Here is a 27,346-nt window from a genome sequence, read left to right as displayed (position 1 = left end):
TAGCCTGGCTGACTAAAGGCAGGCGCGTCCCTGAGAAGCCCACCAAGCCTGGGAAACAATTCTGGAAAGATGCATCCCTGGCGCTCCTGCTCAACCTATAGGCAACTCAAGAGGTTGAAGCTGGTCTGAGCTTCTGCCTCGCAACTCGGCTGCACACTGCTTCTAGGTGGTTGATCTGAACCTCTTTTAAACAGCTCAGGTTGTCTGAGAGTCTTTTAGGCAGTGGGCTGATCTCTCTTTCAGGTGCCTTGGCTGGTCTAAGAGAGTCTTTCATCAGGTCTTACTGCTTACATATGCTTGGGGAGGGAAGGAGGGACCTAGTGAATCTGGTCAGTTTCAGGGACTTCCTGAAGCCATTCAGTTGTTTACTTCCTGAGTTTAGCTTAGTGGGATGAAATATTTCACCTCCTACTATGTATAAAGGAGCTTTCCTGCATGGTGGAAGGGTTTGTTTTATCTCAAAGGAAATCACTACACAATAATATTGGAAAAAGGAGGAAGGAGGGAGAGGAAATTGGGAGGAGTAAAGGAAGAAAACCCAAGCAAGTTTCCAGTATACAGTTATTCCTCCATTTAACAGACCTTAGAATTTGCTAGCTAGTATGTTACAGATTTCAAAGGATGTCATGAAGCTGGTCCTCCACACTGCTAAACTGAACAGAAGAAACTGTAAGAGAAACCTCAGACCACAGGGGCTTGAAGATTAGGAGCGAATGAGGTAACAGAAGATAGTGACTCCCGATAGACATCCTCATCATCCTAGTTCCTTGAACTGCTGATGACGGGACTCCGCACAGCCAGCAGCTTCCTCCTCGGAGGCTTCACGTTGAGGGAAATCGTGTGAAAGTGGCTACTCTGTGGGTTTAGTAACATAATGAGTACTGTTTTTAGAAATTTGAATATTTGATGCTGAAATGGGAAGGGTGTTTAGTATGAGTTATATCATTCTCTGTGATCAGATTTTTTTTTCAGACCACAAACAGGATGCAGATGAATGGTGCTGAGACAAGAAAAAAAAAAAAAAAAAAGAAAAAGCTGGGGTGCCAGAAACAAAGATGATAAAGGGAAGAGTTTTTTTCCGTGCTTCGTCAAAGCAGGCAACCACTTTAAAACTTGCCATTTTTTAGTTTTAAATCCAGTCCTGACAAGCAGCACCTCAAATGACTCTTTACTGGTATAAACACATGCCGAAAGGCGTATTACCCATATATATGCATGTATATGCAGACATTATAAACAAGGAAAGCGGAAAACATTTCACTACTGTTGATACTATATAAAGTATATTAAAATAATGTTTTTCATCCAAACAACTATGTATACTAAATCTCTATAGAGTACCACAAACTGGGGAAATACTCAGAACTGTAGCAACATTCTCCGTGGTATATCACGTACTGCTCAATTAACAAGCCTCAATAAACTTGTAAATACTAAATAAAAATGAGATTTTCTTTTTGTAAAAAAAAATCTTCAAGGGGACATACTGAAAAGAAATATAACTTCAGTCATAAATGCGTTTTAAAGCTATTTTCTTGCCAAGCGGTGGTGGATCAAGCCTTTAATCCCAGCACTCAGGAGGCAGAGACAGGCAGATCTCTGTGAGTTTGAGACCAGCCTGGTCTACAAGAGGTAGTTCCAGGACAGGCTCCAAAGCTACAGAGAAACCCTGTCTTGAAAAACCAAAAACAAAACAAAAAGCTATTTTCTTATAAGGCTGGTGAGATGGCTCAACAGGTAAACATACTTGCCACCAAGGCTGATGATCTGAGATTGATTCTGGAGACCTACGTGGTAGATGAACCCTACAGGTTGTCTTCCGACTTTCACGTGTGCCATGGTGTCCACAATGTGTGCACACGCGTGCACGCGCGCACAAACAAACAAACAAAAACAAACAAATAAATAAACTAACTTTCTTTAACGGTTTTCATATTCCAAGCACCTAATAATGTAACTACTTTTTAGCTTCTGAGATGCTGGAAGACTGAGCCATGACACTGGACGAGCACCACCGATGGTGGTTGGTATTAGCATCAGTCTGCTGTGTTGTGCAACTCTGGGGGCACGAGGAGTGCAGAGTTCACTGCCCAGAAAATTGCTTTTCATTTCCTGGCATTTATCCTTCTGTTTATGTGTCTCTCGCTGCACGTCATAGCATCTCTGAGAAATTCTAAAGACTTGGCTTTGCCGGCTAGCCGCCTGTGGTCTTGTTGGGAGATGTGCACAATAGCAGCATACGCAAGTTGAGCCACGGATCCTTTAACCGAGCTCCATCCAACAATGTGTGCCATTCACTGTTCAAGACTCTGAAAATAAGAGTGGGCCAGGCTGTTTTCCTGACTTTGGAGATTTTACTTCCGTGGAAGAAAAAGAGGAAGAAATGAAATACAAACAGATGCATGGATGGGGAAATGGTTTTAGAGGCTGATAAATGTCACTATGGCAACAAAGCAGGTAATCTGATAGAGAGCGCCAGAGGAGGGTTAGATTAACAGTGCCATTTAGGTCAATCCGTCCTGAGGACATGGCATTTCAGCCAGTCCTGAGTGACTGGAAGGAGCCAGGCTGTTTATTCCAGTCCCACCGAACAGAGCAGCAAGAGCAAAAAGAGGGAAGGCATCATGTTGTGGGAAAGGGGACCAGTTGTGAGGGAACTGAAGAGGCTGGAGGAGGAAGCAGGGGCCACATCAGGTATGATACCACAAGCCATGGTGGGAAACTGCAGCTCTGGCCTCTGAGCCGAGGCTCTTCACCGGAATAAGGAAACCTGGTTTACACAGGTATCCCTGTCGGAGGAGGGCTTCTGGCTGTGCTGTCGTAGGTTCAAGTCCCACCCAAGGAGGTCAGGAATAGCAGGTAAGAAGGAGCCAAGATCTAGGACTTGCCCACTCCTCAAGCCCTATGTCCATCATGGGGATCACCGTCTGTATAAAGAAGGGGTTTTGTTGTTTTCTGAGGGTTTCACATGGCCCAATCTGGCTTTGGACTCACATGACCTTGATCTTCCAGCTCCCACCTCCCGAGTGCTAGGATCAGAGGCACGAACCACCATCCCCAGCTTTATGAAGTAGTAGAGTTTGAACCTGGAACTTCGTGCATCCTAGGCAAGCACTCTGCCAGCGGAGTCGCCCCCAGCTCCGGAGATCTGTCTTTAATAGCTCACGGCACAGCACGTGGAAGCGGCCTCCAGAGTGAAGGCCAGGGAGTGTGCTGAGTGATGTTTACAAGGAACAGTTGCTGTGGAGAGCAGAGAAGCAGAAGATTCTGCCTGTGTCGGGGGAGAGGTTGCTGGTGGATGAGAGGTGCTCGCTGAGGGCAAAAGAGGAAGCCAAGTGGGTGTTAAGGCTGCAGGGAGTGGTGGTGACCATGACCGAGGTAGGGAAACTGGGATTTTCCTTTCAGGAAAATGGTAAAATATTTTTAGGCTACACATTTTAAAAAAAAAATGCAGCATGTTAGAAGCCAAAGTAGTACCTATGTCAGTTGAAGAAATTTATAGATAAACATTATCTGAAAAGTACAAAGCTGTAACTATATTTTGGAATTATCCCATGATTCCTGGCCCACTAGGAAAAGGTGGGGGCAGGGGCATAGAGTTAGTTCAGTCTGGGATGCTTCAGTTAGGGAAGGCACAACCTCTCCAGTGTTCAATCTGCCCCTCCTTCCTTCCCCATGCTGCTGTCTGACTGTACCATTGAATGTACTCAGGTATGCTGTTACCACCTCTTTCCCAATACCCAGGTGGGTGGCATAATGACTAGAGGGGAAGGTATTTGCCTCTTGGGACCCTCAAAGCAAAACAAGTAAAACGTTCTCTCCTCATTTTCTCAAGATCTACAGCACATCTCCCCTGACCGGCCGGAGGCTCAGAGAGAGAAGCCAGTCACCCAGTGTCTCCCTCTGCCCCGTTCTGCTCTTCCCTCACAGTCCCTTGGCACTAGAAGAGGTAGGGTTCCAAAGTTCATTCCTCCTATTCCATGTTTCTGGCCTGAGGCATCTAGGCTCAGCTCCCAGTCAGGAGGGCACTCTTCCATCTATATATGGAATCTGGTTTTTGGTTTTTTGTTTGTTTGTTTTTTGTGATTTGTTTTGTTTTTGTTTTTGAGACAGGGTTTCTCTATAGCTTTGGAGCCTGTTCTGGAACTAGCTCTTGTAGACCAGGCTGGCCTTGAACTCACAAAGATCTGTCTGCCTCTGCCTCCCAAGTGCTGGGATTATATATGGAATCTTACATACAGTGATGGAATTAAAGAATTCTTTCCTGTCTTGTTGTTACACCTTAGTGGTTGCGGAGTGATCTGACTCTTTTCTTTTTTTTTTTTTTTTTTTTTTTTTTGGTTTTTCGAGACATACCACAACATAATTGTAACACGAGTTTCTAGTCCATGAAGCTGTCAGGACTGGAGACATCATATGAATGAGTCTTTGGCATGTGAGTAACACTGGGGACTGGATGAGAACTTCAAGTCATCCCAGAGAGGAACAGAAAGATCAGGGTTGGGTCCTATGACAGCCTTTGTAGGTTCCAGAAAAACACGAAGGAGCCTCAGAGCCCACAGAAATGAGGCTGCAGGTAAGACTGTCAGAAAATGGATATGGGGCGAACTAGAGCCCAAGAGACAGCAGGTTTCCAGAGGGAGGGACGCGCAGCCAAATCAAGGGTTGCTGGAAGGTCCAACAGCTTCAAGACCCAACACATACTCTGCTCCTGACCACAGACACTCACCCAGAGTCTCAAATTGTCCCCAAAAGACACTGGGAATGCCTTTTCCAGACCATAAAGCAACTCAGTTGACCAGAGAGGACCCCTGGCAGGGAAAACTCACAAACTCACACCACATTTTAAAGGAAGATGGTGTTAGCTTCTTTGGCAGATGCTGTATCCTTTGAGCCAAACTGAAACTTTAGTAGCTGACTGTACTAGTGAATCCTGGCCACCGGAGAGTCCCCGTGATTACTGAGAAACATGTACAAGCACTCCAGGGGAACCGCTGTCTGCTTCTCACTAGGTACCACACACACCAGGGTGACTCTCTGCTTTGCCTATCTTGTTCTGAAATCAATTAGGGAAACACTTGCCTTCTTTCAGGCACACACTAAAATGCTCAGTTGTGGGCGAGGCAGACAGTGCACTCAGTATCTCAGGTAAACTGGGGGTGGAGGAACTATCTCACCAGAGATAGATACCTAGTTTCCATCAATGAAGTAATCCTGGAATGTCAAAGATGCCCACATCTTTCTGTGTCTCCCATCTTCGCTCTGAGATCCTGGTACCCACTCCACAAATCCTGACCTCAACTCCCAGTCATGACTGTGGCCACTGTGGATGTCTTATGCAGGTCTCCCATTCCACCTGACCTGTTGAATCCAATTGAGATAGAACCAATGGGGGGAGGGGTTTGCTGGGCTGCAGTCCGTCCAAGGGAGCACAGTGAGAGGTAGGAATAGAAAACAAGGCCAAACATTTGTCTTTGGGGTCAACTCCAGAGGGAGTTGCAGATCTGAAGAGAGTTTACTCTAACCCCAACACACTGTCCAGATACAGAGCCTTTGGGATGGAAGATGCAACTGAGCAAGTCAAGCAACTTGTGGGAATATGCGGGAGTTTTGTAGGATGTTGGATGGCGAGGCACTAGAAAGCTGTTTACCCTCTCTATCTATTCCTTTAATATCTTATCAGGTGATTAAAGTGCCTTCCCCCTAGACCTGATGTGGGGTTCATAATGAGATAGTGCATGGGTGATACTTAAGTTGAGAGCTGGCTTATAGAAATGGCTAAAGGAATTATCATTGAACAACAGATTGGACTTTTTAATTTTAAATTCTAGGCACTGGCGAGCTGGCTTAGCAATTCAGAGCACTTTCTGCTCTTCCAAAGGACCCTAGTCCAGTTCGCAATACCCAAGTAACACCAGCTCTGGAACACACCTTGAATCTCAGTGCTTGTGAGACAGAGACAGGTGGATCCCTGTGAATTTGAGGCCAGCCTGATCTACACGGTGAGTTCAGGCCAGTAAAAGATACATAGTAAGATCTCGTCTCAAAGATAACTAACTAACTAACTTACTTACTAACTAGCTAGAAAACTACTTATTAGAGCTTAAAATTTTAAAAGAATTTAATTTTTTAAATTTTTTATTGACTTATGGGGGCAGCAGGGGACACCTGCCATGGAGGTTTGCGGAAGTGAGAGGACAGCTTGCAGGAGTGAGTTCTTTTTTTCTGCCATGTGAGGCCCAGGGACCCAACTCAGGCCATCGGGCTTGTTGGCATGTGACTATACTAACTAAGCCGTCTCACCATTCCAGAAATGTGTCACTTGAAGTTCCCTATATTTCAAACTTATGAAAAAATTTATAATTTGAAGTTCATCGTATTCAAAATAAGGTTCACAGTGGAAGAGTAGGTATACTAAGTCACATGTGTGTGCATATTCTCTCCTAGCAGCCCAGAACATTCCAGAAGGAAAACATGCTTCCACTAGACTCTGAGATGGAGTCCTACCCCTAACTCTAGTGGGCAGACTCCTAAGACTCCATGTGAACCTGTCCTGTGCTTGTTCCACACTCCTGCAGTCCTCTCCCCGGGAGTCTGAGACAGACTCTGTGGCAGGATGCCTTTTCTGTGGTGGGCATAGGTGACGGTGACTTCTGCTAGCCAATGCTCACTATTGCATCTCAACGGGCACACCGTGATGAAGCCACCTGCCATATTAGAGAAGCCCATGACAGGAACTGAGATGAGCCTCCGGCCAAGAGCCAGGGAAGACTCGATGTCCTCTGTCCAGCAATCCAGGAGGAACCAGATCTGCATAAGCTAGGGAGCAGGTCCTGCTTCCATGGGGTCTTCAGATGGGACCACACCCCCTGTGTTGATAACTTGATGCAGCCTTGTGAGAAGCCCAAACACAGAATGCAGCTGAGCCCTGGCAGATTTCTGAGACATACATTATGTGACACTATGTGACACTGTGTGACACTGTGTGACACTGTGTGACACTGTGTGATACTATGTGACACTATGTGACACTGTGATACTATGTGACACTATGTGACACTGTGTGATACTATGTGACACTGTGACACTGTGCGACACTATGTGACACTGTGTGATACTATGTGACACTGTGTGATACTATGTGATGATAATGTGTGACACTGTGTGATACTATGTGACACTGTGATACTATGTGATACTGTGTGACACTGTGTGATACTATGTGATACTATGTGACACTATGTGATACTGTGTGACTGTGTGACACTGTGCGACACTATGTGACACTGTGTGATACTATGTGATACTGTGATACTATGTGATACTGTGTGATACTATGTGACACTATGTGACTCTATGTGACAGTATGTGACAGTATGTGATACTGTGACACTATGTGACACTGTGTGATACTATGTGACACTGTGTGATACTATGTGACACTGTGTGATACTATGTGACACTGTGTGACACTATGTGATACTATGTGACACTGTGTGATACTATGTGATACTATGTGACATTGTGTGATACTATGTGATACTATGTGACATTGTGTGATACTATGTGACACTATGTGACACTATGTGATACTGTGTGACACTGTGTGATACTGTGTGACACTATGTGACACTATGTGACTCTATGTGACAGTATGTGATACTATGTGACACTATGTGACTCTATGTGACAGTATATGATACTATGTGACACTATGTGACACTGTGTGACACTGTGTGACACTATGTGACACTGTGTGACACTATGTGACACTGTGTGGCAGTAAGCAGGTGTTGTTTTAAACCTCTAGTTTTGAAGTGACTTGGTACACAGCCACAAATAACTTGTCATAGTCCCACCAGTATAGGGTGGGGTAACAGCCAAACCTGAGCCATCTTCAGAATGCCAGGGTCCCAACAACACTGTTAGGTCATGAGGTAGTGAGGAGCAGAAACAAAATTCAGTGTTTTTAGATCTTCTACCTCAAGTACCCAAAGAAGATGCTGGAGACTGAGCAGAGTAGGACCATGAACCCTGCTCTTAAGTTGTGTCCTTACGGCATCAAAGAGCAGAGCCCGTCCTGTGGGAAAAGAAAGAGTCCTTGAGATCAGCGATGACCAAGACACCACCCGTGAGAGCTGCTGTGTCAAACGGCCTCCAGCGTCTACAGGAGCGGGTGACATTCCACACAAGTAGTCCTCAGATCTTACGCCCCCATCCTCAGTCTCTAAGCTGCTAAGCTATACCTGGGGGCCCCGAGACTGAAGACTTGGGTTCAGTCCCAAAGCCCACAGGATGGAAGTAGAGAATCAACTAACATAAGTTTTGTCTCTGAGTTCCACATTCCAGTGCGTGCACAGCACTCCCCAAATAAATGGGGGGGGGTGGGAATTTAAAGTACACATGTAAATTAGTCTCTCTCCTTGTTAAGGATAGAGAGAAATTATTTTGACTCACACAATTCCCAATTGGAGGTTATCTCAACCACTAATACTGATTTTATTATCTTTCTGAACAAAAACCCATTTGCATTAACAGAGCTAAACATTACCAGAGGTGTAAATACTCAGCAGTTTAAATGGCCCATTTAGTGCAAATGACTCTCAGTGCAATGGCTCTTCTGAAAGAGCAGTTCTTATCTCTTTCCTAGCTAATTGTAATTCTTACATTACATAGCATCAATAAGGTGAGGGCAGGTTGTCAGAGAAAGGAAACCATGTTCTAACAGTCACCGAAGACAAGTCTCAGTGGAACACTAATAGCAGTGAGCATGCCTGGAGTTGTCTCGGTGTCTAATGCCATTTCCTTGTAAATAGAACTAGAATTCCTTAGAGACATGGAAGCTTCTAGAACTGGGGCAAAAAAATAGACAATATGAGCCTGGAGTATCATGGCAAAAGAAAGAAAGAAAAAGAGAGGGGTAGCAGGTCTTTCTTTGGACCACCAGCTCCCAAGTAATCATACAGAGACCTATTAATTATGAAAGCTTGGCCTTCACTTAGGCTTGTTCCCAAGTATCTCTTAAAAATTAAATTAACCCATTTAAATTAATCTGTGTTCTGCTACATGGCTCATTACCTCTCCTCAAAACCTTACATCCAACTTCCTTGGCTTCTGGCTGGTGAATCACCCACTCATATTCTTCCCAGAGTTCCGATCTCTGCCCAAAAGTCCCGCCTATCTTCTCCTGCTTAGCTACTGGCCATTCAGTTCTTTATTAAACCATCAGAAGGTGCCTTCATTAGGCAAGGAAGGACAGAGACACATCTTCACACAGTGTGATAAAATACTTCATAGTTGAGAGGGGGAAAGGAGGAAAAATAGAGAGAGGAGAAAATGAAGGGAAGGGGAGGGGAGAAAAGGAAGAGAGGAAAGGATGAGAGGAGGGAAGGGAAGAGGGAGGATTACTAAATTTAAAAAGCCATGTTGATGAACTCAAAGGATACACAGACGACAACCTCAACAGGCTCTTCGTGGTCAAACTTGGGACGATGTGAGTGATAAGCAAAGCATCATCAGATTATAAGATGAAAGGCAGCAGACCCACAAGAGACCAAACGCCCAAGTGTAAGAATTCTAAACCATCTGTGATGACATCGAGGAGTCAGGGGGCAGCTGGTGACTGCCCAAGCACACCCAGTGTGCAGTGGCTTTCTTCCAAAGAGCATCTTATGGGGAGAGGAGGGAAATGATTCACCTCGCCACAGAGAAACAGCAGGACCACCTCAGCTGAGCAACCGAGGCGCATCAGGAGTGAAAACATTGACAATATGTACCTGTGACGTCAAAGAACGAAAAGGTTTCTTTTTAAAGGAAAAAAAAAGTAGAGAATGCAATCTCAAGATTAAATGAGCCAACCTCATGCTGGTCAGGAATAGCCAAGGACAGCCATAGTTGAACACTTCCTGGCACAGTTTCTGAGTTTCCATAGAGAAGATCATGTAGATAGAAAGAACTAAGGGGTTTCCTGCAGAGAGGAAAGAACAGTAGTTTCACCAAAGGGGAGATGAAACTGAAGACAGAGACTTTAAACATTCGACTGAGGGGCTAGAGTGGCTCAGTGGGTAAGAGTTCCTGCCGCTCTTCTGGATGAGTAGAGTTTCGTTCCCAATATCCATGTCTGGCAGGGACCTGATACCCTCTTCTGATCTCCTGCATATACACCCCCCCACACACATAAGTAAATGAATCTCAAAAGGAGTGTGACCGAGTGACCTCCGGGACAAGTTTTACAAGCTGCTGTAGGCTGTGTTCTGGGAGCAGCTGTGTGAGCTTGTGCAAGGCACTGGGCCTTTCAGGCCCCCATTTCCTCATCTTCAGACAAGGGCATCAGCCACTTCCATGGTGGTGAGTGGGTCCCTCACTGCTGTAGCGACTTCATATGTATAAATTCACTGCTCCTCTCTCTATGATTGGGCTCAATGGGGACATCCTGTAATACAAATTTTACTATCACCCCCTCCACACACATAAAGTCACAAATATACAGGTGGCAGAGGCTCTCTGACTCAGGTCTATATCCATCACTACCATGCTTTAAAGACCCCTTATGGTACCTCCCAGGGTGCTATAGGGACTCAGCAGAACAACGTGTTTTAAACGTGGGGTTCTACCTGTCAAAAGATCAACAATTGTAGATCTATTTGTGTGGAAGATAAAACCAATGTGCAGCCCTCAGAGCTAGGGAAGAAGTGGGAAAATATATCTAAATCAAATAGAGAATAAATAAAGTTGTATAATGCCAAATTAGTGTGCTGGTTTGAATGAGAATGGCCCCCACCACCATCTGTTTGAATACTTGGTCCCCAACTGGTGGAACAGGTTGAGAAGGATTAGGAGGTGTGGCTTTGTTGGGAGAGGTGTGTCACTGGGGTTTGTGGCTTTAAAAGACTCACATCATTCTTTATGCCTCTCTGCCTCATGTTTGCCTCTCGAGCTGTGAGCTCTAAGCTACCACGACAGAGCTGTGTCTGCCTGTCTGATGTCACGTTCCTGTCACGACGTTCATAGAGTGTGACCCTCTGAAACTGCCAGTCCCTAAATAAACCTCTTCTTCTGTAAGTTGCCTTGGTCATGGCATCTTATCACAATAATAGAAAAGTACCTAAGAAAGGAAATTTAGACAAAAGTTGGTACCAGGGTAGGCCACTGTTATAACAAGTTGTATTTTCTTTCTTTCTTTCTTTCTTTCTTTCTTTCTTTCTTTCTTTCTTTCTTATTTTCTTCCTTCCTTCCTTCCTTCCTTCCTTCCTTCCTTCCTTCCTTTCTTTCTTTCTTTCTTCCTTTCACATGGAAGCCTTTGGGACTTTGGATTAGAAAACACAGTTAAATACTGGGAGAAGGGCTTAATGGGTCATCCTGGTAGGATCTTGGAGGACGGTAGTACTGAGAGCAATGCAGGCTGAGGAGACACAGCTTAAGAGGCTTCAGAGGGAAGGGGTATTAGCAATAGGGCTAGAGGTCATAATTGTGAATTCTGGCAAAGAATGTGGCTGCTTCCTGCCCTTATCCTAAAAATTTGACTGAGGCTAAATTGTAAAGAATTGGATTAGCTGGGTGGTGGCGGCGCATGCCTTTATCCCAGCACTCAGGAGGCAGTGGCAGGTGGATCTCTGTGAGTTCGAGGTCAGCCTGGTCTACAGAGTAAGTTCCAGGACAGGCTCCAAAGTTACACAGGGGAACCCTATGTTGAAAAACAAAAACAAAGAGCAGATTATTGGATTAATTTTATTAGTAGGGGAAAATTCAAGACCGCCTAATCTTGACTCTGTTTCGCTGCTATTAATAATCATCCTTATACAGGTCTACAGTGAAAATTAAGAAGTCTTTTAAAAGTTAGGAAATTAAAACAAACTTAAATGTCTGTAAAGAACAAAATATAAATGTTTTACAAAGTTTTAGTCAAGAGGAAAATTGGATATAGCATATAATTTTTTTATTTTTATTTTCAACAAATCCCAGGTCGTTTTCTAGGAAAATTAATATTAAAAATTAGGAAGTAGGGAGCTGGTGGGTAGAAGGTAACATGCTAATAAGTTTCCATTGTGGTGGGGTTGCATTTGGTTCTGACGACTCAGTTCTCTCCATACCCCTGGTTTTTGGCTGTGCCATCTTCCAGAGTTCTGAGCAGTGGGCCTAATGGCCTTCTTCAGTCACTGATCAGTCATATGACTTGCTTTGATTCTGCAGTATTAGCAGATGTGATTAGAAAAGAAGCATGATATGACCCTTAGCCTTGGTATACTTCCATATATATATATATATATATATATATGTATGTATATACTTTCAATATATATATATATGTATATATATATATATATATATATATGAATGAAGAATATATCTGGGTTACCCAGTCAGTCTCAGGTATGTGAGTGCCAAGTACACAAGTATGTCATTCAAGTCCACGTAAGTTCAACAGATCCTTCTAGGAAAACCCAGCTGAGCCCCATAGATGTGTGCAAAGTTAATGAACATTATTAGAAGCTAGTGAGGCATTGAGGTTGCTTGTTACACAGCAAAAACTAACTGCTGCATTTAAACATCAGTAATAACCAGTTAGAAGACACACACTGTGAGGAAGACCTGTGACCTGTAAAGGACCTGGTCTTCTGTCCTTGTGTCTCTTGTCCCAGCTATTCTCCATGTAACAGCCAGAGGAGCCTTCCTAAGATCAGACCAGTTCATGTCTTTCCCAGGCAGCTCCCAGCCTCCTCAGAGTTGAGTGTGGAGTCCACCCTCACTGCCTGCAGGGCTTTCTGAGATTTGTCTTTTTGCCTTGGATCATAACTTCTCTAACCTTTGCATCAACCCAGAGAAACACTAGCTACCTTGTTGTCTGTCCCTCTTGCACGGTAGGCACTAGAGCCATGAGGCCTTTGTGCGTCCTATTCTTTTCCCCCTGCCAGAAATGCTCTTCCACAGCTGTCTGTGTGACTCACCCACTTGCTTTCTTTGAGCCTCTGCCCAAATCACCATCACTGGAGAGGCTTTCACTGGCTCCACAATAGGCCAGAGCTATTGTGTAGCTCTGCTCTCCTCCCCATTCCGCCTTCTTGCTGGCGTTTGTCTTCCTCGGTGCATCTCACCACTAGACACAGTGCCAGTATTCTTATTTTTACTTGTTTCTCATTGTCTTTCTGTACTTTCTAAAATGTAGGCTCCACACACCAAGAATTTGGTTCTCATTCACTTCTTTATCACAGGAGACCAGAACAACGATCAGGATATAAGTCCTCAATAAATACTGTTGAATAAATAAGTGAACCTAGAAAGAAATTTCATAAAAATGTATGGAACTTGTATGAAATAAAAGAGCAAGTCTATAAAACTTAGTATTTAGTGGAGGGCTCATCAGATAGATCTTAAGGACAATTTAGATATGTTTACAATGATCTAAACTGTTCTGTAAGAAAGAATAGTAAGTGCCGGGAATATACTAACTAGCTCAGCACGTGCGAGGACCTCTGCTGAAATAAAAGGTAGGCATGTGTTCTCTATCATCTGTTAAGACATTTAGAAGGTTAAAGAAATAAAATCTTGGAAACACCTGTGTGAACAGACATTTCACTAGAGCAGACTACAGTCCGGAAACAGACCTGTGATCGTCTATACTGATTTTCAACTTGATGGGATTTAGATTCACCTCGACAAATCTCTAGACATCTATGAGGGAGTTTCTAGATTGCATTAACTAACATGGGAATGCCCACCCTAAATGTGGGTGGCACCATTCCCTAGGCTCAGATCCTGGGCTAAATAAAAAGAGAGCTGGGTGGGCACTAGCAGACATGGCTCTCTACCTTCTGACTGTGGATACAATGTGTCCAGTCACTGATACAATGTGTTTAATCATCGATACATCCAGTCACCGATACAATGTGTCCAGTCACCAATACAATGTGTCCACTCACTGATACAATGTGTCCAATCACTGATACAATTTGTTCAGTCACTGGCCCGTCCAATCACTGATACAATGTGTTCAGTCACTGATACAATGTGTCCAGTCACCTTATCTGCCCTGTGCCTTCCCCACCTTGAGTGACTGTAACCTCAAACTCTAAGATGAAATCAATCTACCTTTCCTCAAGTTGCTAGGATGTTGTGATGACAGCTTTGGGACAGCGACACAATCTCTACCTCACTGTGACAAAACATGATGAAGAAGGGGTTTGTTTTGCCTTCCGGGGGGCAGGGGATAAATTCCATCCTGATGGGAGTGGCATGGTGGCAGGAAGAAGAAGCCAGTGGGCCACACTGAGCCTGAAGTCTGGAAGTCACACGTGATGGCTCCTTGTGCTCAGCTCAGTTTTTAAAAAGCATTTTAATATTTATTTATTTTATATGTGTGGGTATGGCCTACATGTATGGCTGTACACCACAGTCATGACTGGTGCCAAAGGAAGCCAGGCCTCAGAAGAAGGCCTCAGATCCCCTGGGACAAAAGTTACAGACAGCTGTGGGTGCTGGGAATCTGGTCCTCTGGAAGGACCCCTCAACCCCTGGAATGAGGTAGGTCCTCTCATCTCAATTAGCCTAGATAATCCCCCCAAGTCACACCCAGAGGCTTTCCTTTTGAGTGAGTCCAGGTTCTGTGATGTCGACAGCAAAAGCTACCTCTGCCCTAAAGGGACACACTACTTTCTTGATGACATTAAGCAATCTTGGGATATGGGTGGTGTGGAATGGGTCTACAGAAACAGGGATTGAACCCTGGCATTGTCCACAAGCACACAAGCTTGGGAGTTGCTACATTCCATTCCAGCTGCAGATTCTGTGGTTAAGACAGGGCGCTCAACACCTCAGCATCTATTTTCATATATCTGATTTTCCCTATAAAAACAGAGTTTTAAATGGTTGAGAAACCCTAGTGTGATCCAGTATGGAACAGTGTTTAATATAACTTTATACAATGGAAGGTTTGAGTGACCACAAGAGTCATCAGTTCTTCTGTGAGCCACATGGACGGCAATAAATCAGCCAGAGCCAAGGGGGTCCCTACAGTGTCCGAGAAATGGGGCACGTTTCAAGTAGAGACAGAATATGCTGACTCAGGCTGTGAGAGCCTGTTTACAAGGGTAAGCTGGTGGTTACTAGACAGTGGTAGGGAGTGAGGAGAGGAGGAACAGACCCTGGGTCTCAGGCTAGGGAAAACAGGGAAACAGGGAAGAATGTTCCATGTCCCTGAGTCAGAAAAAGAAGAAGGTGCTTAGGGGAGATTCTAGGGCAGTCAGTGGTCAACTGTGTCCAGTTAAAAATCAACTTCTTCAGCAGGAAAATGCATCCAGAGGAGCCTTACCCCCATCATAACTGATAAGAAATACTGACCTAGAAATTTCTATTTGGTGAAGAAATTAGTGCTAGAAGATTCTAGGAACTTGTTATCTCTTTATTGTTTAAAGTAAAATGTGGAATTTTTTTGTTTTTTTTTTTGACTTGGAAATTATGTTATTTTAAAACAAGAAAATTTTTTGGTCATTTTGTGTTGTGTTTTCCTAGAACAAATAACCATTTTGTTGTATTCCTTGAGAAACAATCCATGACACATGAGCTTTTTAATCACACAATAAGTATGCTAAGCTTTATCTTTGGAACAAAGTAAATGGTTGATTATTGTCTCCCGTCACTTATTGCTGAAGGTGTTATCTGTGTTGGATCTTGGCCTGCGTTTTGCTCCCCGGCCTCCCTGATAGCTAATGTCGGTGAGTCATTCTCGAGTTGGGCGTGTTTCCTGCCTGTTATTTGCATACTTGCATTTTGATGCTGAGAAAAATCCTAGAAGTCAAGCTTCAAAAGTTGCACATGGCTTGGACAGTGCCTGCTGTTTCAATGGTGTTCAAATGCAGGGCTTCTGTCGTGTGCCTACTCCTCTTTCGGAGCTGAGTGTGTGTGCATGTGTGTGTGTGTGTGCTGAGGGTGGTGGGAGTCCCAGTCCCACGGCCCTTCCTTGAGCAGCCTCGACAAGGGCAAGCCCTGCAGCAAGGGCTCAGAGCACAAGGATTGCTTATTACCCAACTCACTCCTCAAATGCATTCATATTCAGCCGCTTACAACATTAAACAATCATCTGCTGGGGACGGTGTGCTGGTTATTTCTAATAATACATATGTCTAATGAGTTTTAACAGAAGCAAATGTATTAGTTATTTGGTCAGTAATTGCTAAGCATTTAGTAAACATAGAACTTATTTTTCCTATTTCTATAAGAATGCCATTGGTATTTGGGTGGAAAGCTCATTGAATCTATAAGCTACTTAGGGTAGTATAACATTTTAAATATACTAATCCTCATAGTCCACGAGCATACATGGTCTTTCCATTGTATTTACATGTAGTATCTTCAGGGTTTTTTGTCAGCGTTTTTTAATTTTCATTATAGGACTGGTTATTTCTAAGCATTTTGCGTTGGTTGGTTGGTTTGCTGCTGGCCCTCAATTCCCAGGTTTGATCCATCTTGCTGCCCCAGCATCCTGAGTAGCTGGGGCTATGGGCTTGCACTTCCACACCTGACTTATCCCAAGGCATTTATCTTGTCTTCTTCCACGTCAATGTTGCCGCTGTTGTTTACAGCATGCTAATGGCATCGACTCATATCTTTTGAGTAAGTTCATTACTAGTGTGTACAATACGGCTGGCTTTTATGTTGGATTATGAAGGATTTTATATCCTTCAGTTTTTCTGAATTCCCTTATCTGTGTCTTTTGGTAGAGTTTGCAGAAGCTGGTTTTTTTTTAAATCTGTATATTATGCAATTTTGAAGCAAGTAATTTGGTTTCTTTGCTTCCTATTACTGATACCTAATTTAAAATCACTATTATAAAAAACAGCAAATGTTGATTGGTGAGCGCAGGACGGGACTCAAGCACTGCAGGTGGAATGTAGATCAGTACAGACTTCTTTAGTGTCAAGGTTTCAGAAAGGAAAATCAGATTATCCAGAGACTCCAGCAATCCAGCAGAGTATGGTACTATGACACCAGCTCAGAGGAAAAGACTGGAGGCGTGCTGCAGGCAGAGTGTGCCCCTATGACACCAGCTCAGATGCAGAATCAACTTACAAGTCTATGGCAGACAGAAGAAGAAAATATGTCGTGTGTGCACACGCAATGGAGTGTGGTTCTACCATAAAACTGAAACCCATCATCTGTGGCAGGATGGACACATCTGGAAGACATTACGGTGAAATAAACCACATCCCACGTCCTTTCTAAGCAAGGATCTCTCACACGTGGAAATCAAGACTATTGTTCTCACAGTAGATGAAAGTGGAATAATTCCTAGGATATAGGAGAGGGAGAGGAAAAGAGAGATTAAAAGACATTGGGTAGTAATTACAAAGACACAGTCAGACAGAGGGAGGGAGTCCAAGTGTAATAATCCAGCCCATCAGTAGGAAGTTAAAGTTCAATGAAGCGAGGAACCCAAAGGCTCCTAAGATGGGGCTGGAGAAATGACTCAGAGGTTAAGAACACTGACTGCTCTTGCAGAGGACCTGGGTTTGATGCCCAGCACCCACATGGCAGCTCACAACCATCTATAACTCCGATTCCAGGAGAGCCAATGCTCTCTTTGACCTCCATGAGAACTGCACACATGTGGTAAACTTATACATGCACACAAAACATTTCCATATATAAAATCAAAATAAATAAATAGTTTTATAAAAAGGTTCCAAATATAGGCAAGCGACAACAGGGAGACGAAAGGCTGGTTGCACCCCCCAAAATACCTGTACTTGGGACTTTCTCCATATTCCTAGTTGTATGACTTTGGGGGAATTACTTGCTTCTCTGTGCCTCGGTTTCCCCGTGTGTAAAATACTGAGGATGACTACAGTATTTATACCAGTGGACCACAGAGAGTCTGCTCTCCAGTCACAGTGATAAGAATAACTGCAGTAGAGGTTGATGGACGAAGCCAGACTAGGAAACCTGGCAGCTAAGACGTATTCAGTGGCTTAAGGGGTAGAAATGAGGATGGCAAGTTAATACCCATCTCACCTGATGGCTTAATTTACATAAAGTACCTAGGATGGGGACTGATATATTGTAAGTACTCTAGGTACGAGGTAGGACCCTGTTTTAGTACTGTCTTGGTTTGTATTTTTAACCTGATGCTACCCAGTGATGCACAGGGTCTGTAGAGTCCAAGGACCCTCAAGGCCAAGGTCAGTAAGGACAGTTCCAGCATTCCCGCGCTTACAGGGAGCAGCCCCTCACACTTTCCACTCGCAGAGGCCTGAGAGGCTCTGAGCATCTAGCAATCAAGCATTAGTAAACTGAGGATACCATGGTCAGAGGAAAACCCCAATAAGTGAGAGGGGTGCCCCGCTTTCCCCTGATATCCCCAGCGTGACCCCTTCGTTGCAATACCGTGAGTGTCTGTCAGCATTTCCACTGATGAAAAGGGGAAACACAGATCAGGGTTTTCATGGAAAGCGCCCTGATTCTCACAACCAGAATTCCTGCCTTTCAAGGGGGTGGGGGCAGATCTTTAACTTTTCCTTCAGCGTTTCAGAACCCAACCATTTGAAAAGCATCCTTTCTGAGGAACGGTATTTCCTGGCACAAGGCAGCCTTTGTCAAGTGACTCAGACTGATTGGTTTTCAATATCAATCGGCCTCAACTTACAGAGAAAAAGTGGGCACTGGGTATCAGTTTGATGTCAGGGTTTTTCCCGGTTTGAAGAGCTTTAAATACGGCTAGCCTGGAAGGTGCCAGTAGGTTGAGCTCCAGACTCCTGCCAAGATGCATGTGGCCTCCATCTTTGCCTCTGCCCTGCTCTTCAGTGCTATGGGCTCTGTGCTGAACTGGAAATGCAGTACCATTTCTGGGATCGCAGACACCAACCACCTTATCATGAATCTGAAGGTAGATTTATTGGGCTGGGGAGAGCTAGCAGCTGTGTGAGCCATCCCTGGAGGGTGAGGAAGGGCTCTCCACTCACTCTGCATTATCTTCTCTTTGCCTGCTGCAGGATGACCCAACCTCAAAATGCAGCTGCAGCACCAACGTGAGTGACTGATTTCTTAAGAACCTTCCAAACCTGTCTTAAATTTCACAGCTGGAGTGCTCATGCTGTGATTTCTCTCTTGCAGGTGACCAGCTGCTTGTGTCTTCCCATCCCATCGGTAAGTACAGCTAAAAAAGAGCACTGGGTCGCTGTTCAAGCTTTGAAGAAAAATAACACAATTTACTTCGCATTCTAAATTTTAAATTATTACCTAAATGTTATAGTATAGACCTTTAAAACTCTATCTATCTATCTATCTATCTATCTATCTATCTATCTATCTACTATATTATACATATCTATATGTTTAAGATAGCACCATGGCCCCTGGGAAATTTGAATATTTTTCAGAGTCTAAAAGTTATTGACTATCTTTTGGGATAAATGGCCATGTACAAAGTGAAAACAATGACTATTGCTCTCTGATTCGTCTGCTGATGGCTCCAGGTTTGTGGCACAAAAGAGCAGCATCAGGCATGGACTGTCCAGACGTCACGCACACCTCTCCCTTCTCCTTCTCCTCCTCCTCCCTGCCCTCACCTCTTCCTCTTCCTCCATCTTCCTGCCGGTTTTCAGTGACTGACAAATGGCTCCAACCATCCTCTGGGAGGACAGTATCCAAGTTTGGTGCTGGGACCGAATGGGACCCCGAGAGCAGCTAGCACACTGACAGCGAGGATGGAGCAGGGAGGCTCGGGTCCCACTCTAGCTCTCTGTTAGGATGAGAGCACAGTCAGCCAGACCCGCGGCCACTGAAGGGCTCAGTCTGCAAGCCGGACCTGGGAGAAGCTGATGTGGTTAGGGAACTGTCCGCCTATCTTCTCCTTTCTCAGGGCAGGATTTTAGCTTGTCTGAAACACAAGCCCTTTCTAATGGCCTGTCTCAGCTGATGCGAGAAAGGCTTTTCCTTTTCTGTCCTTTCAAACTTGCAGCCACCGGACCTGGACAGGGCGAGCGGGTGCACGGAAAATGCCGGGCAGCCTTTGCGGGGCAGCAGGCCCACGTTTCCTGGATAGAATCTCCTTCTGAGTGTCGCTGCGAAGACGGCTCACCTTAAATCATTTAATATCATTTCCTAGAGTGTCAAGGAACAGATGCAAAAATAGCACGGGTGACCCTGGTTAAATTAAGTTGCTCTTTAAAGTTCTCTTGGCGATTCTTTCTCAAAGGTGTCCCAGAGAGTTCTCATGAACCCTTTTCACAAGTCCTTCTCATTTACCAGGATGATTGTGCCACACCGTGCTTCCAGGAGGGACTGTCGCAGGTGACCAATGCCACACAGGAAAACAAACTCACGGTTTTTTTCATTCGGTTGAAAAAGACAGTTGAAAACCTAAAGAGCAACAAGTGTCCGGTGAGTTCTGTGTTCACGTGTGACAACTGATTTCTGAGTGAATGCTGGCATCAAAGGAGTGGAGCCTTGGGGTCAGAGCTGCAGCAGAGAAAAGCCATCCCTCATCTCTGAGCCAATGAGAAAGGCCGGTAGTTAGAGTTGGTGGCCCTGGAATTCACCCTGTTGTAACCAAAAGCTACACTTCAGAGAGCCAGACTATGGCCCACACAGTACTCCATGGACTAACCTAGGATGTGGCAACCTCTAAGTCAGAGTTTTTGTTTGTTTGTTGATGGCCTAAAAGGTTTGTAAAAAGACACCAAGGTCTAGGTAGGCACTTGACACCTCCCCTGCAGCCTATCAACACGTCCTGGTTCCTGGGGCAGTGGCAGGCCACCGTCCTTTCTCCCTGGGCCTTGGTGTTCATAGGAGCGCAGCACCAGCGGTATGAAGTGCTGTGGTTGGCCAGCCAGGCTGGTCATATATCTATGCCCACCGTGACATCTGTCCTGGCTATGCCACCTGCACTGTCAGACTGAGCATCTGCCTTAGAGACCAGTTTTAACTCTGTCTCCCCTCCTAAAGGAGGACAGTGATACCCAGGAAAATTATTTTTCCTGATGAGATTGTATTTAATAAGAGACCAAGTTGGAACTTAAATTCTGGTTTATGTGAACCCAAAGTCTCACTCAGAACTACTGTGTTATAAAGTGATCTTGGAAGGATGTGGTGGGGGAGATAAAAAGTATACAGATATTTAGTCATTAAAGAATCCCGAGAAAAGATTTTTCCCTAATCACATTTAAGGCCACGTGTGTGTGTGTGTGTGTGTGTGTGTGTGTGTGTGTGTGAGAGAGAGAGAGAGAGAGAGAGAGAGAGAGAGAGAGAGAGAGAGAGAGAGAGGCAGACTCCTGGAATCCTGACCCCAGATTAACCCCCTACATAGTCTGTCCAGGATCACCTTCCTATTTTCCTTACATCTCACTCCTCTCTCCCCTGCCCATCAGCCTGTCCCCAAGGCTTGGGAACAATGGTCCTGCTGTTGCTAGGTGTGCACTGCAGTTGCTTGGGGACGATGGTCCTGCGGTTGCTAGGTGTGCACTGCAGTTGCTCACTCTATCTTGCCCTTGTCCCTCTCTGCAGTTTTTCTCCTGTGAAAAGCCATGCAACCAGACCACAGCAGGCAACACGCTGTCATTTTTGAAGAGTCTCCAGACGACGTTCCAGAAGGCAGGGGTGCTAAGGTGGAAACAAGCGTGATGATGAACATTATTTATTCTATTTATTGAATTTATAAAGCCTTTCCTTTTTAATTGTTATAATAAAGAAATAAACTCAGCTCTTCTAGATCAAAGCCAGTTGTGCTCTTTTGTTCCACGTTTGCTTTTGGAATAAAGATCCACAGGGAAGGAAAAATACAAGCTGCCTTCAGGTATTGTCTCCTACCTTATTCATTCCTGCTGCTCGGAACAAATAGAGCTTTGAACGCTGTTCATAGGTGGAATGGATCAAAGACTCAGTAATAAGCAGGTTCATAAGCCTGAGCCCAGAACTCAAGGCTTGAGCCTTGACGGTCCGTAGGTGAGCAGCAATGTGGGACAGTCTGACAGGTGACAGCAGTAGAGGCCAAGAGCTGCCTCGGGGAAGCACAGGGCACACCCACATTACCAAGGGCTTTTGTTCCTGTGGTACAAACTGTGGACCCAAAATGGGAAGGGCCATTGTTTGGTGAGTCCAAGGGCTGAGAGACTCCTTGGGAATGTGGGTATGGGGGCTGGGAATGTGGGTATGGGGGCTGGAAATGTGTAGCAGTGGTCCCGAGTCCTTGCTGCTCATCCAGTTCCCAGCACCCTTGTCAGGAGGCTCACAGCCATCTGTCACTTTAGCTCTAGGGGATCTGATGCCTCTGCCCTCCAAGAGCATCTCCACTCCTGTGCACGTGCCCACATGCACACACATGCATAGCCTCCATGCATGCGCATAAGCACATACCTACATAGTCTTCACTCATGTGCACATGCCCACATATATATAGCCTCCTCTCATGTGCACATGCTCATATGCACACACATACATAGTCTGTACTCCTGTGCACATGCCCACATGCACACACATACATAGCCTTCACTCCTGTACAGATACCCACATGCACACACATACATAGCCTCCATGCATGCACACATGCCCACACTCAGTAACATAGCCTTCACTCCTGTGCACATGCCCATGTGCACACACATACATAGCCTCCACTCATGTGCACATGTTCACATGTGCACACACACACACATAACATGGGTGTGGCTTATATAAGAATGCAAAGGGCTGGCAGCGGGCTTGGGTTTGAGTCACAGAGCGTGGCCTTTAGGGTGGAGCTTGAGGGAAAGAAGTGCGGAGTCCACATGGTCTGTTTGTTTACCTAGAGCTGTTCAGGGAGCTCCCACCATGTGTCAGCCAGCAAACCCTAATGAGCAAACCCCCAGAGGGCCTTAAATCACACTGCACGGCTGGTAGAGTGTGGGTGTAGCCATACCCCTCACCCTGACCCTCTACCTACCCCACCCCCTTGCCTGCCGCTCTCTCCAGGGACCCAGCTTGTCCGCTTCTATAGTAGCAGGGAGCTTATGGAGCAGGTGCCATGTGCATGCGGTCTGAATGGTGGCTCTCCAGATGCAAGGGCACCACTGAGTCAGGAATATGCATGCATGGTGGATAGACTGGACCCAGAACATTCTATGGGTATCTTTGCAACACCCCTAGTCAGGTCAAGGGTCAGTTTACGCTACCTGCCTACCTGGGATGGAAAAGACTTCAGGCTTGTTTAATGAACTGGAGGACACAGGATCAAGGACAGGGTGAGAGTCTTTGACAGACAGAATGGTCCTCTCCTCCCCCACCTACTGATACAGAGGTATGTGGGAACCGTGGGTTCGGTCTTCATGCGTGAAGCTTCCAGAACTAGGTTCCTGCCTCCACTCAGTGCATTGGATAGGGAGCATGTCTGAGTATGTGTGTCATGCCTGCTGTCTGGCCTGTGGATCCCCCAAAACCTTTCCCCCACCCCTTCCAAATTTACCAAAGTGTGATACACAGGAAATGCTGAGGAGGTCTAGTAAGCCACACACTTGAAATAATCATTAGTGTTGAGCACTTCACGTGGGGCATCGTCTCTGATTGGACCGGGAGGGAGAACTTTATTTAATCACCCAGGATGGTGGGGAGTAGACACTAGTATTTCTTTTTCTTTTTCTTTTTTAATAAGCATGAACATGGACGCTTTCTAGGTTGGAGATATTCCCAAGTTCCCTCAGCTGGTGAAAACTTAGAGCACAGAGCCACTTCCAGCTGGCTCTGTTTGCCAACCCATCGCTCTGCCTGCCCTGTTTTGTTGTTCTTCTCTCTAGGTAAGATTTCCATGCTTAGTCCTCTGACCACAGCCTGGGGGTCAAATGGGTCACCACAGCCCCAGTGCACACCCACTTATGCAGAAAGCAAGGGTCAGGCAGGGTTCAGATTTCAAACATTTTAGTCCTTTCAAAAGCTAATGCACAATTCATGGGCCACATTATGTAACACCCCTAGCAGTGCCTGGAGCAAAATTCTGTGATTAAATGCATCAATATTCTGCAGCGAAACCAGAGAACATTCACACAGAGCGGTCAAGGTTTACAGTCAAATGAGTCACAACAACCTTGAATTGGCTGAGCTGTTTGGGTTTCAGGGCGGTGATAAGGGATTGGGGACTTGCATGAACAAAACAGCTTTGCTCCAGCTTGGGGCTCACTTCCATCCTGCCTGGCTCTGGGTCATCTCCAGGAGGAACGGAGGCTTCTGCAGCTCCCTGGATGGCTAGCTACATGCTAACCCTGCTGGCTTCCCCTGCACCTGGGCTTTCTGAGTCACACTACTCTCTGTGGTGTGCAGTCTGACCTCACCTCAGCAGGAGCGCAGGCAAGGGAGGATGGCAAGGGTTGGGGACAGTCTCAGCCCGACGACACAAGCAACTGCTAGAGGAGAGGAACTGAGCAATACAAACTGAAACCTGTTGCCACATCAAAACCACCTGCCAGCTGGGTGCTTTCCCTCAGCTTGTCTGTGAAGTTGTGTAAGATAAGGACTCACTCCTGCAGGCAGACTCTGAGCAGGGCTCACCTGAGTGAGATGGGCAGTCCTGGGAGAGCTGGGCTCTATCAAGGAGCACCTTGGAGAAAGAAGAAACAGAGGTGTTTCTGGGCATCAGGGCAGCACTAAGTGCGATCTGTGAGCGAGTGAGTCAGAGCCTCACGCTGAGCCCATGACGAATTCACTAATGGTTGTGTACGATTGCACTGTATGTGTGGGAGAGCCGAGGCTCAGAAGCACACTGTTCAAGCGGATGAGACTGCTGCCCTGCACAGGTGGCTAAGTCGCCAGCAGATTTGTTCCAGGAACCCAGAGAATAAAACAGAGACCACTAGAGAATCCTCCCTGCATCCCAACCCCAGAGCCCCAAGTCTCCCCCAGGGAAGAAGGAGACCGTCTTGAGCTGAACAATTCACTCAGAACTCGTAAATTTTCCCCAGAAGTGACAAAAACTCCATTTTCCCCAGCTATAGGGTAGAATGGAGGCTGGGGGAGGGGGACAAGTTGCACCCACATCCTGCACACCTGAGGATGTGAATCCGCATCCTGCACCCGAGGATGTGAACCTGCATCCCGCACACCTGAGGATGTAAACCCGCATCTCGCACACCTGAGGATGTGGTTTGACAACTCAACAGCCAGAATAAGCATGCAGGTGCCAGCTCGGCATCATAGCAAGATGCTGTGGAGCTATGAAGTACCGAGGCAGGCGTGTAGGATGATGGTTCTTAGAACTTGGGGAACCAAACCCAGTTTGGGCCCTCTCCATGCTCAGGGGAACTGAGCCAAGTGGGCTCTCTCTATGCTCAGTCAGAGGCCAGAAACCTTACTTCTCTGGATGTCTGGCTCCCTGGATTCCTCTGCTGGGTCACACACTTCTGGAATCTTCTTTGACATGAGCTTAGCAGAGAGGATTATGGGAGTTAATCTTAGGAGACATTCACTTGAAGGCACAAAGGAGCTGTTATGACTGTCAGGGTTTTACACAGTTCAGGCTCAGAGAACACAGATGCAGCCAATCTTTGTCAATCTCCCAACAAAAGCTAAACAGCCCAGATTCAGAGAGGAAGGCAGACAGAAACACACACACACACACACACACACACACACACACATACACACACAGAACACAGTGCCCCCACCACCACGGTCTTCTAACCTGTACACAGGACACTCTACAGTTCCCCAAACTACTCTGTCCTTAGTTCTTAGTGATGATTCGGACAGCAAGTGAAAGAAGACTGTGTGGGCATTTGCAGATGAGGAAAACTGAGGCCCAAACAGGCAGAATCTGTTGAGATTATTCAGATAGCCACTGATGCTGGAATCCAGGGAAACGGAGAGGCAGGAAGACCTAGGTCACCATCTAGCAGATGCCTCTAGGGGTTTAGTTGACCTCTGCTGCCACCAAGTGGCAATTCTGTGGTATATCAGCCAAAAAGGCTTTTGAGAACCGGTGTTTCTTGTTGAGCATCTTGTCCTCAAGACCAAAATTATCTTCATATGACCTAAGATACCTTCCTTTCCACTCTGTTTTTCTCATGTGTATATGGGGGTCTTTCAAAGGCTACACAGCAGGTGACATCACAGACAAGCAGAAGGGTCTCCAGCTGCCCCCAATTCATTCACTACAGAGGAGTAAACAGCCCAGTCAGGAGGACACCGTGGGAGACCCTATACGCTACCTCATCCAGTCTGGCTGCAGAGCTAAGGCAGGCACTAGGGCATGCCTACTCGACACGCCCTAGGATGTGATGAAAGAGGTACCCTGGGTTCACATCAGCATCATCTAACATGCCAGGAGCATCTCCTCTCCAGCATCCTTAGTACCTGCTCATGATGCTGAGGAGGACAGGGATCCAGCTCGTTTCTGCTGAAAGGGTTTAATAAATTAGCATGAAGGTACTGCTGGGGCTCCTCCATCCTCAACCCTGGAGACAGGTCCTACACAGGGCAGGGGCACAACGAATGTGTAATGACTAAGTGACCAGAGGCCCCATAGCCTTGGGCTCAAGGCTGTCCAGAGGACTTTGCAGCCCTGGAAGCTGTGGAGGATGGAGATGGAGGAGAGCACCCTGAGGGGAGCACTGGTGAGCTACACTGGGAAGAATGACTAGTCGGCCTCTGGGGGGCAGCAGTGACCTGGTGCTGGCTCTGTCCGGTTAGAGCTGTCGGGAATTTAGCTCAGGTCACACAGAGGCAGGAGGGGATGACGCATAAGAGAAACCAAGGAAGACCCTTAGTTTTTATATGACTGCGAGAACAAGGTCCCTTGCTCGGGTTTAAGATCACCGTGCATGGTATTTCTTCTTGGCTGATGCCCAGGTGACAGTGTTAGACAATTCAGAGGTCACATTCAGCAGTACCCTGAGATGTAGTGGAGTAGGTGTGGCTGCTCCGGGGACAGTATTGGAAGCAACATCATGAACACATGCCACGTAACAGCAATGCAGTCTCCTATACGGTTCCAATAGGAGAGGAAACGGGAGCATAAAAATCACACAAGAAGGCAGGGTGTAGATGGCATGGCATTTTATTATGGTTTCCATATAAAAGTCAGGTCCAGAGAGCACCCATCTCCTGCAAGCCTGGGCTACCATCTGCCATCTATGACACCCACACACACTACTGCTCAGGCTTGAGAACCTTTGGATTTCTCAGCCCTACATGATTCTTTCCAGCTACTGTGCCCCCTGTACACCTCAAAGACCCAGGAGAAAATGATACCACCCACTTAGTTCTGCTACCAGACTGTATGGAGCTGGTTTCTCTCTGGGCTGGCAACATTTCCACAGACCTAACCTGAGCAGAGACAAGGGTGACCAAGCCCTCCCAGAAGCCAGGTAGAGGCATGTGACACAGAAATAACCCAAAG

General features: G+C 45.9%; 1 protein-coding gene across 1 annotated transcript; it reads left to right on the top strand.

Moving 5' to 3' along the window:
* Positions 1-18,751: 18,751 nt before the first annotated feature.
* Il9 (interleukin 9) lies at positions 18,752-21,609 on the top strand. The gene is made up of 5 exons (XM_038334326.1): positions 18,752-18,874; positions 18,981-19,016; positions 19,102-19,134; positions 20,239-20,370; positions 21,493-21,609. Exons 1-5 carry the CDS (start codon positions 18,752-18,754, stop codon positions 21,607-21,609), a joined length of 441 nt encoding a protein of 146 aa, XP_038190254.1.
* Positions 21,610-27,346: the final 5,737 nt, after the last annotated feature.

Source organism: Arvicola amphibius, chromosome 6 (assembly GCF_903992535.2).
Source record: "Arvicola amphibius chromosome 6, mArvAmp1.2, whole genome shotgun sequence".
In the NCBI taxonomy this organism is placed as follows: Eukaryota; Metazoa; Chordata; class Mammalia; order Rodentia; family Cricetidae; genus Arvicola; species Arvicola amphibius.
This window is presented reverse-complemented; position numbering and strand designations above follow the sequence as displayed.

What these genes read in the sequence shown, in the direction of transcription:
- Il9 (XM_038334326.1), top strand. Translation starts at nt 18,752, where the DNA reads ATGCATGTGGCCTCCATCTTTGCCTCTGCCCTGCTCTTCAGTGCTATG. An exon ending in ACCTTATCATGAATCTGAAG is followed by an intron (nt 18,875 to 18,980) that starts GTAGATTTATTG and finishes TGCCTGCTGCAG; the next exon opens with GATGACCCAACCTCAAAATG. An exon ending in TGTGTCTTCCCATCCCATCG is followed by an intron (nt 19,135 to 20,238) that starts GTAAGTACAGCT and finishes CTCATTTACCAG; the next exon opens with GATGATTGTGCCACACCGTG.